At 41.0% G+C, this 9,985-nt stretch overlaps 3 protein-coding genes across 3 annotated transcripts in view; 2 read left to right on the top strand and 1 right to left on the bottom strand.

Annotated features, from left to right (window-relative positions):
* Positions 1 to 6,011, top strand: part of LOC134654049 (inner centromere protein A) — a 77,783-nt gene extending 71,772 nt beyond the window's left edge. Inside the window, exons 3-8 of the mRNA XM_063509445.1 lie at positions 887 to 949; positions 2,480 to 2,677; positions 3,497 to 3,623; positions 3,888 to 4,078; positions 4,457 to 4,611; positions 4,922 to 6,011. Of these exons, the coding sequence (XP_063365515.1) occupies positions 887 to 949; positions 2,480 to 2,677; positions 3,497 to 3,623; positions 3,888 to 4,078; positions 4,457 to 4,611; positions 4,922 to 5,390 (1,203 nt within the window). The 3' untranslated portion in view covers positions 5,391 to 6,011. The remainder of the gene's footprint in view (positions 1 to 886; positions 950 to 2,479; positions 2,678 to 3,496; positions 3,624 to 3,887; positions 4,079 to 4,456; positions 4,612 to 4,921) is intronic.
* Positions 1 to 9,985, top strand: part of LOC134654030 (COP9 signalosome complex subunit 4) — a 176,516-nt gene that overhangs the window by 24,476 nt on the left and 142,055 nt on the right. The gene's annotated exons all lie outside the window — the stretch shown is intronic.
* LOC134653972 (NADH dehydrogenase [ubiquinone] 1 beta subcomplex subunit 5, mitochondrial) lies at positions 8,143 to 9,396 on the bottom strand. Its single transcript, XM_063509339.1, has 3 exons — positions 9,202 to 9,396; positions 8,807 to 9,017; positions 8,143 to 8,488 (listed from the first exon to the last, which is right to left on the bottom strand). Exons 1-3 carry the CDS (start codon positions 9,354 to 9,356, stop codon positions 8,282 to 8,284), a joined length of 573 nt encoding a protein of 190 aa, XP_063365409.1. The 5' UTR covers positions 9,357 to 9,396; the 3' UTR covers positions 8,143 to 8,281.

The raw sequence follows: 9,985 nt of genomic DNA, 5'->3' as shown, positions 1-9,985 counted from the left end.
AAGTTAATAAAATCCCTAAGATATTTACGCAATTTAGTGTGCGGGTACCTACTCGTAAGTTAAATAAGCATCGGCTTAGCGCCACTTGCACCAATCCATTAATCCGGGGTTAACCGGTTAAACCTGTCGTTACCATGGTTACCAGTACTATTTGGCACTGGGTTAACCGATTAACCCCGGGTTAGTGGGTTGGTGCAAGTGGCGCGTACAAGTTTCCTGGACATTGGCAGCCGCGCCGCCGCACCCTAGCTGCTGAGCCGAGACATAAATAAGTCGGCGAACGCGAAATATGAATATTCTCTCCGACGATGCAAAAATACTCTTAAAAATTTAAATCCAATTTACCATAAATTTAGTTGAATAAATACAGTTCTAGTTTGCCAAGATATCTTACTTAGGAAGTTTGTATGCAGGAGTTCGTAGTCAGTATACCTATACCTACGCATAGGTACCTCACCTATAACAGTAATGAGTATTTTTATAGTAGTATTTCGAAATACTTAAACATTTTGATTGTTATATTGTGAATAAATTATTAGCCATAAGTGCATCAATTTGGAAAATAACTCGCATGCATCTAGATGAGACAATATAATTGCGGTAATCAGAATGACCTTTACTTACTTACTTGATTTTTATCGTATCGTATTTTCTAGTGGGTAACTGGGTACAAATCGGTCATGTAAAATGGTCTTATAATAGTCGTGTAAGCAATTTTCCACAAATAGGCACTTGTCTAAAGTGCAGCTGCAGTGATTCATACAAGTAATACCTAGAAGCTTACCTTTGCTTTACAGTGGAATTTTAAGCTGCACTTTTCTCTGTTAACCTTCTGTAGGTATAAGCTTATGCAGAATTTATTAAAGCTGTTTTTCTTTTGTTACAGGATAAGTTGCTCAATAAGCTAGAGGAGAATGAGCCAGAATTAGCATCATCGCCCGAAGAAGAGGTAAATATATATAATTTTCTACAGTTTAAAGTGACATTTTCAGTGCAGGTAGAGCCTAGTGTCACGCGCCACTTGCACCATCCCACTAGCCCGGGGTTAAGCGGTTAAACCGTTAACCCAGTGTCAAAATATACTGGTAACCATCATGGTAAATCCAGGCTTAACCAGTTAACCCCGGGTTGGTGAGATGGTGCAAATGGCGCTAACAGTTATTTTTGATCCTGTACGGGTACTATGAAATTCCCAGTAGTTGAAAAATATGCCTGGATATTTCGATATTTTCATTATAGGAACAAAATATCAGTTTTGTACACTATGATTTACAATATGATGTTACATAGTAAATGAAGCATTTGATCAAGCCATACCGTACATAAAATATCCGCCAGTTTGGGTCTGAAAACACTGATTAATAATAATATATCACGACCTTCGTCCAAGTTTGAAGGTTACAATTTCATTGTGATTCGGTCCGAAAGCGAGTCTGACCCTCATTGCGAAAGTTTCGTGATTACGTCTATCTACGCCGCGGACGGCTAAACGAAACGCAATCTTTTTATTTACCTACTTTTATTAGGTGTGCGAAACAATAGGCGCCAATCATAGACAAATCAATCTGCAGGTCTAGAACAAAAACGCCACTTTATGCGCGTAAAGTGGCGTTAAAATTTGTAAAAATTCAGGGAACTCTTCAAACGTAGACTCTCGGAAAACTAAATTTTGCCAAAGTGGGACAGCTAAAGATGACCATAATAAAGTAATAGAGTCTGCTCGGAAAAAGAAGAGTCGTGGAATGTATTGGGCTCCATTCCACGACTCTTCTCTTTCCGCACAGACTCTATATCTATTAAACAGTCTTTTTTTTAAGTCGTGCCAGGAAGCTCAACGAGTTCTCTGTTCTTATTAGTCGCTTACCTCTACCAAGCGGGAAAACGCTGAAATCGGCTACGAGCGTAGCGCTGCGAAAACGTTGGTAGCGTCTGGTAGCGTTAACCTTTTCCACGCCGTGTCCAACACAAAAGCTGTCACTCAGACGCCACATCATTGTAGTGTCAAAACTGAAGTTGAACTTTATGTATATGCACGTAGGTCGATGTTGCTCTGTGGTCTGTGACCGATTAATCGGTCTTTGGCGTTGAACCTACGGTGCGGATATATCGGTCATTGGCTTCCAAAAGGTTAAAGGTTATATGAGCATTTTCACTTAACTGAGCACCTTAAAGCGCGACTTAAGTCATGTTTCAGACTTCAGTAACATCTAACCGTTACATTCCTGACAAAATGTATGGGATCAGAGGGCCTACCGCGAACCACGTTCGACGTGTTGCCTCTCTGTCGCACTTGTAAATTCCTACGTAAGTGTGATAGGGAGGCAACACGTCGAACGTGGTTCGCGGTAGGCCCTCTGACATTGACCGTCAGTTTTGTAACGATTGCTAACCGGCCGTTAAAGGTGCACAGTTACTTAAGTGAAAATGCCCATATTTCCCAAATGCCCAATTTCACGTGTTCCATATTTTATTGTTCCAGTGTGTAATATGTGTGAACGCAAAAGCGACGATGCAGACCTCGCCGTGCGGGCACCGCGTGGTCTGCCGCCGCTGCTTCGTGAAGACCATCCAAATGGCCGTCAGCCAACGGTTGCTGCCGCTCCGCTGCGTCATTTGCCGCGCCAAGATACTGCGGCTGCGGCAGGCGCCGCGGCTGGTCACTAGCAAGAGCTGGCAGGTAAGAACATAATTGATAATTACTTGCTCTAGGTAGTCAAGCAATGTGGGTTGACAAGTACCATCCAAATGGCCGTCAGCCAACGGTTGCTGCCGCTCCGCTGCGTCATCTGCCGCGCCAAGATACTGCGGCTGCGGCAGGCGCCGCGGCTGGTCACTAGCAAGAGCTGGCAGGTAAGAACATAATTGATAATTACTTGCTCTAGGTAGTCAAGCAATGTGGGTTGACAAGTACCATCCAAATGGCCGTCAGCCAACGGTTGCTGCCGCTCCGCTGCGTCATCTGCCGCGCCAAGATACTGCGGCTGCGGCAGGCGCCGCGGCTGGTCACTAGCAAGAGCTGGCAGGTAACAACATTATTGATAATTACTTGCTCTAGGTAAGTAGTCAAGCAATGTGGGTTGACAAATAAGAAGGGGGGGGGGGGTGGAAGAAATACGCTTGAAAACTTCAACGAAGGGCGCCAAAACCCGATTTCGCTCTACCCTGATCAAGGGCTCGGGCCGGCACTGTTGTGCGCCCAATCACCCATACCGCCTATCAACTGTTCCTCTTCTCCCGAACAGGCATTTTATGTACCTATCCATAACGCATTTGCTTGTCACTGTTAGTAATTAACTCTTTGATACTTTCCCATCTTATTATCAAATAAATATACCTTTATTTTTGAACAAGCAGAAACGTCTGCAAAATTGAAACGTGGAAAAATTACTGGTCTTGGGTGAGACTTGAACTCACAGCCTTTGGATTGATTAATTTTTCCACTTTTAACCTATAACTTGCTGACGTACCTGTTTAAGAGAATTGTGTGTGCTTACAGGTGTCAAGCGGCAGCGGCAAATCATGGGGCGTGCCGGGCTCCGTCTCCAGTTACTCGGTGGGCGCGCGCTCCGTGCCCGCCTCCGCTTCGCTTTACTCTGTCACCAGCGGCGAGTCTTCCCTCTCTGGTCAGTATAACTGTAGTCAAGGGTTTCCCGTGTTCAAGCCCCATTTGCCTTTACTTCGTTAACTTTCATCCCTTTCCATCATCATCACTAAGTACCTTATATAAATCTAATAACCGCTTGTGAACACGGTAATGCTGATAATGAAATGAGTAGGTAGGTACCTAGTGAGAATGTTTTCCGGAACTTCCCTGTAGTTAACTACCAGCTATTTGATCAGTCTGCCGATCTTGACTTAATAATCATTTACAACTTGTAAACTTCCAGGAGTGTCTTCCGTATCGTCAAACAGCGGCGGCGTGAGCGTCGGCTGCTCGACGAAGCTTTGCGGGGGCGCCAAGTGCGGTGGAGCCTGCCTGGGCGCCGTGCCGCGTGCCTCGGCGCCCGCGACCGCCCCGCCGAGAGCTAGGCAGCCAGCGTCGAATTCGCTGCGGCGCTCGCAGCATCATAGCATGAAGGTATTGTAACTATACTATTGTTAGTAAGTATAACTAGCATGACAGTGTGATGGCCCGTGACCTACTCGCTGCGGGCCAAGCAGCATCATAGCATGAGGTAGAGGTTAGTAACTATGGTGTAAGGAACTAGGGTTATAGGAAGTTATCTATGGTCTTGTATTGGAAGCCAACTCATTTTTGGGTCGTCGCGCCAAACTAGTAAGTTAAGTAAGTATCTATACCTTGACGTGGCACTATGAAGTCTCATAGAAGTCATAGTCAGTGAAAACTACCTAGTCATAACAACAACTAGAATACAAATGACACCTGGGTATAAATTGCCAGTCAACATCTCAACCATCTTTACGAAAGCTCTAACCAGTATTGTCATGATTCCAGGCCCGCCTACAAGACTACCAAGTGCACAGCTACACGGGCGGGCCGGGGCCGGCGGGGGAGCCCTCGGGCCGGCTGCCCCCCATCCGCGAGTTCCAGCGCGAGTTCCGAGAGGGCCGCCGCGAGAGCGCCGCCGCCTCCGCCTCAACTAGGATAAGGTAACCAGAGTAACCAGTAACCACTGTACATATTTATGGGCCTTTCTAACTATCTCGACACTACAGGCGACCTAGCCAAGGTTACGATTACGGCACCGCCACTACTCGAGAGTACCTACCCATGGGACAACGAGTACAAAAAACAGAAACTCCATAGGCAGTAAAAATTCTATTTTTTTAAGTTTGAGCTTTGAAACTAGGTACGATATATGTAGTTGTGCTCCTCAACTCGGTCAACATTATTCTTTGAGAAGGTAGTTTGATACCTCCATCAATTTAAACTGTTTGCTTATTATTTTTATTGTTCCAGATGCGCCCAAAAAATAGTAACACAGTTAGAAACGTCACCACAAAAAAACAAGGACCACTTCTTTCGACCGCTCAAAGCGCCGAGCAAAGACGACCCGCCCAAATCCAGAGATCAAAGCAAAGAGACTGAACGGAAAAAAGATAACCCCAAAACTAAGCCCAAAAAAGAAGATAAGAAAAAGAAGGAGGAAGAGTCTACTAATCAAGAAGATAAGAACAAGAAAGATGAAACCACTGACAACAGAAAGAACGAGATAGCGGAGCGGAAGAAGGAAGAGAAACTAAGGCTTAAAGCGGAAAAGGAAGCTAAGAAAGAAGCGAACAGGCTGGCTAAAGAGGAAGAGAGACAAGCTAAACTCTTAGCCAAAGAAGAAGAGAGACAAGCTAAACTGTTAGCGAAGGAAGAGAAGAAGAAAGCCAAGAAGGAGGCAAAGCTCGCGGCGCAAGCGGAGAAGGAGAAAAACAAATGAAGAACAGTTTAAATTTTTACAACGTAGTGCATGTAGCCGTCTAGAAACTAGAGTATCGTTATTGGGGGAATCGTAAAACAATTTTAATAGAACGTATTCAACAATACTAATAGTCCATAATACACAATTATGATTAACTACAATAACAGATAGGACGTAAATAATAAACCGTGAATTTTTTTGACGTTACTTCGTTAGTCGTTGCTTTGATACTCATTAATAGGACTTTAATTTATTTATACTTTTTTTACAAGCAGAAACCTGTTGTTTAATTTAGGAATGTTTAGTTGTAAGACTTGTAAGATCTTTAATTATGAGAAGCAATCTAATGCATTAGTTGGGTCATAGTTGAAACTCTACAAACTGTGAAGACTGAACGAATGGGATAAAGCAATCATATCGTTATGTAATTTACTTGTGTAACAAAGTAGTTAAGAGCTTTGTGCATCCGGCGCCGCCAAATGTTTGTTTGTGACAATTGTGACGATCTCAGGGAAAGGGACCCAAGTGCGACAGATGCTTATACTCCGATATACACTCAAGAGTAATGAAATAGGTCGTTTTGCTTGATAAAATCCATGCAAAGTGACCCATTTTCATAACCCTTGAGTGTAAATTCGACGCTTACCTGTACCCAAGCCGCTCGAGACGATAATTATTGTTTAGCACGAGCCGTTCGAATGCGACTATTGAAAACACCCTTATCGTGCGCTAGTCGCACTTAGGGCGCGATTAGGCTGGGTTTACACCAGAGATGTGCGAGGATGTGTAGAAAAGGATGTGTTTATTAAAAACCAATAGAATCATTTCATTTCTATATCCTCGCACAACGCAGCTCTAGACGATACCCTATTCGGTTTAAATTAACAAACACATCCGCACGTCTCTGGTGGAAACGCAGCCTTACACTGGGTTGTCTTCGACTGTCTGTCGCATCACTCGCCTTTAGATCTCATTCCTCTAAGAATGACACATTTGATTACATAGGTACTAATTTCTTGTACTTAATTTGTCTGTAAGTAAAGCTTAAAATACGTATATTTAGTCAATTATTTTTTCATCATTTTAATATGAATTATGATCCACAAAGGATACAATAAAATGTATTATGGGAATATTTGTTATGAATAGTGATTTATATTTGTTTCAAAAAAATAATCAAACGACTCTATAAATATACACATACATTAAAAAAAGGATTAATTATCATTCATGCTATTGCCTAAAGCAGCGGTCGGCAACCCGCGGCCCGTGAACCTGTCACTTGCGGCCCGCGAAGCTCCCTGGCTATTTTGTATGTAATATTGACGACAATGTCTAGTCTAGTCATAAATATTAACAAAGTGCGGCCCGCGTCAACTTCGTTACCTACTATGTGGCCCTGGGCTGCTAAAAGGTTGCCGACCACTGGCCTAAAGTCAAATAGTCATAACAGACTCACTCATATATTTACCTCTTGTCATGATGGATTGAGACTTGAGAGCTGTGACAAGCAGGGATCGGATACCGGTATTTTTTGTATGGAAACGGAAACGGTATTTTTTCGTTCTTTGCTAATTACTTCATTTCTAATTGAGCAATCTAATAATACGAAGTCGTTACCTAAAAACACAACTGAGTCCTACATTTCGAGTTTAAAATAATTCGAAAAATATGGTTATTTCGATGTTTTTGCAAAAAACCGGTTCCGATCCCTGGTGACAAGTACTAATTATGCCAAAAAGGTGCCCTAGCTTTTGAACCACACTTCACTGTCTTGGAAGAATGGAACCTGCAACTGCTTGCCAATTATAATACTATGCGCCACTGCGGAACGAGAAAGATACCAGAAAAGAATTCATAAGGAAATTAACTACCATTAAACTCAAGAGTAGCGAACCTCAGTTAAATTTTGTCTTTGTCTAACAAATACAAATGTCAAAAAGACAGAAAAAGGCAATCTTTTTATTGACGGGATTTAACATTTAGGAATAACGCCGAAACTACACAGGACGCAAAAGTATGTTGCATAATCATTTGCCGGGTCTTGAAATGGCCCAGAAAGTGTTTTCTAAAACAAAGAAACATCAATGTAATTAGTGACAAAAATGGTACAATTTAAATTCTTACTATTCTCATTTTCATTTACAAATAAAATATCATCATATTTTAACCCATTGTAAGATTAAACGCGTAGAGAATCATATCAAACCACATGTAGCATTAAAATGCTAGGTAAGTGTTGAATATTAATTTTGTAAGGATTCCAACTGTTGGGATTTATTGTCAATCGTTAGAATTTTCCTGTAAAATAAATAACAATGTTACCATATTTATGCAGTTTTTTATTTGCCTAAAACTCGACAAATTATTGCAAAGTCTCATAAATTAAGTTACACAAGTCATAGTAAACCTGACTGTATCGACATGACATAATAAACTGGATGGGAGGCCCTTCACACTAGGCATGTATGCATGTCTAAGTCAAACAGGACTCGAAACTTTTTGGGACATTCTGAATGATTACATATCCATTAAATTAGTCAAAATATATGTTTTATCAGACATCTATATTTTATAGCTTCTGTATATTCCTGATAACCAAAACTGTCAAAACACCAGTTTAGTCTTTCATTGCATGTTATTTGTAAAATATGTCACCACTTTATAGAGTGTGATTAACAGAGGAGAACCGCTTTGGAGTTCTGCAGTGTCCAATTTAATGGATAATTTTGGATTATTTATAGCAGTATCCTTTCTTAAGCTTCCTTACGTCCTGTTTCAAATAGAGAGCCATACAAATCATGACACCATTTCACATTGAAACAGAAAATTAAGCAACAATTTATAGTTTATTAGGTATCTACATGTAACAAATCACTTGAACTAATATACTAACATCACTGAGTTGCTTAATCCTTGTAGTCATCACCGATGCGTTCCTGAAATTCTTCGCTGATCTTCTTCTCGATGCGGAGGTATTTGTTGACCATGGGGCGGTAGTAGTATGCCTGGTAATCTTGACGTTCGGCCATCTTGGCTTGGATTTCCGACTCTAGCTTACGGAGCTTGACCTTCTGCTGTTCCTCATCAACCCAGTGCATGAATTTTTCGTATTCCTGAAATATTAAATGAAAATAACATAATTAAACAGGGAATTAGAAACATAAGTTTGCTTCCTCTTTACTTGACATAGTAAAAAACTAGTTTGGATTTGCTAATTACTCTCCAATATTAGACAATCTTACATTTACCTTGCTATTAGGTTGCCAAAAAGGATTTAGACGTGATAAAATTTACACTTTGATACCCTACAAACTAAAAACACTTTCTTCACTGCATGAACGTCTCCCACCTCTTCGAATACTTTCAGAAACCTTAGAGAAATCAATGATAATGTTTAGACGTTAGGTTAGTTGTATGATGCTGCTGTTTACCTGCTGAGGGCTGTTGTGGATGTAACGCGCAATAAACCTCGTGATGGGATGGCGATGGTACTCCCAGTGCTTAGGGTTGTAGTCATCAGGGATCGGCTCCAGCTGCGCCGGCCCGATGAACACGTTCGTGTAGAATATGATCAGCCCCACGGGGATCAGCCCCACCAGGGTGTAGTAGTGGAACATATCCTTGAACTTGATGTATTGCCATCTGAAAATTTAGGTTATGTTTTTATTTTTTGACGGACAACCGCTAATTTCACGGAAAATATCAACTAGTTTTATAAGTATATGTTAATATTTCACATAGGTTTAAATTGCAGGTTGTGTTAAGCATTTGAACAATTCATAACAAATAGCAAATGGTTAGGTAATCACTGTCAGTGCGACCGTACCTTGATGGCTGCAGTGGCATTGTCTTGTGTTCATGGCCGCCAAATAGGACTTTGTTAGTTGATAGTTTCACATTTTGGACTACGATTGGCTTAGTGCCTTGATTTTTAAGTAAACTAATGCCGAAAGATCGGCCTAAAGCACTCCAAGATACCATTTTTATTGACTACTATTTTGACTTTAACATATAAACCGTAATGTTGCCAAAGTTGAAATCCGAGCCGGGAATAGCCATATGTCACAGGCACAGGGCAATAATCAAAATTGTGGTGACTGTCATGGATAAGCAATTATTTTTATTGTTAGTATAATATTCAGTTTTATTTATATTTTATATTACAACGATATTCAATAAAATAAATAACCATAGACAACGTATTTTTTTTAAACCATTGACATTTCAGTCTCAGTGTTCTCAGCCTCAGAAATCCGGTCAATATGAAGATTAATATAGTTGGTCAAACCAAATTGTCAGTAAATAAGAACAAAAAAAATAAACTCATCCTTTTCTTTTGGGTGCTAGTACTAGTGTAAGACAAAGATAGTATGATTCTCTCTGTCTATGTCTTAAATGAGACAGTCCTTTGACAAACTATAGTTGCTATATCTACTATCTAGCGCTATGTTGTATTATAGAAGGTCAAGCAAATCTTGTCAGTAGAAAAAGGAGCGAAATTCAAATTTTCTATGGGACGATATCACTTCGCGCCTACATTTTAAATGCGGTTTAGACTCTCGCGCAAGCCACGAGACGAGCCGCGAGCCGAGCCACGAGACGAGAGTGGA

This window comes from Cydia amplana, chromosome 14 (genome assembly GCF_948474715.1).
Source record: "Cydia amplana chromosome 14, ilCydAmpl1.1, whole genome shotgun sequence".
NCBI lineage: Eukaryota > Metazoa > Arthropoda > Insecta > Lepidoptera > Tortricidae > Cydia > Cydia amplana.
This window is presented reverse-complemented; position numbering and strand designations above follow the sequence as displayed.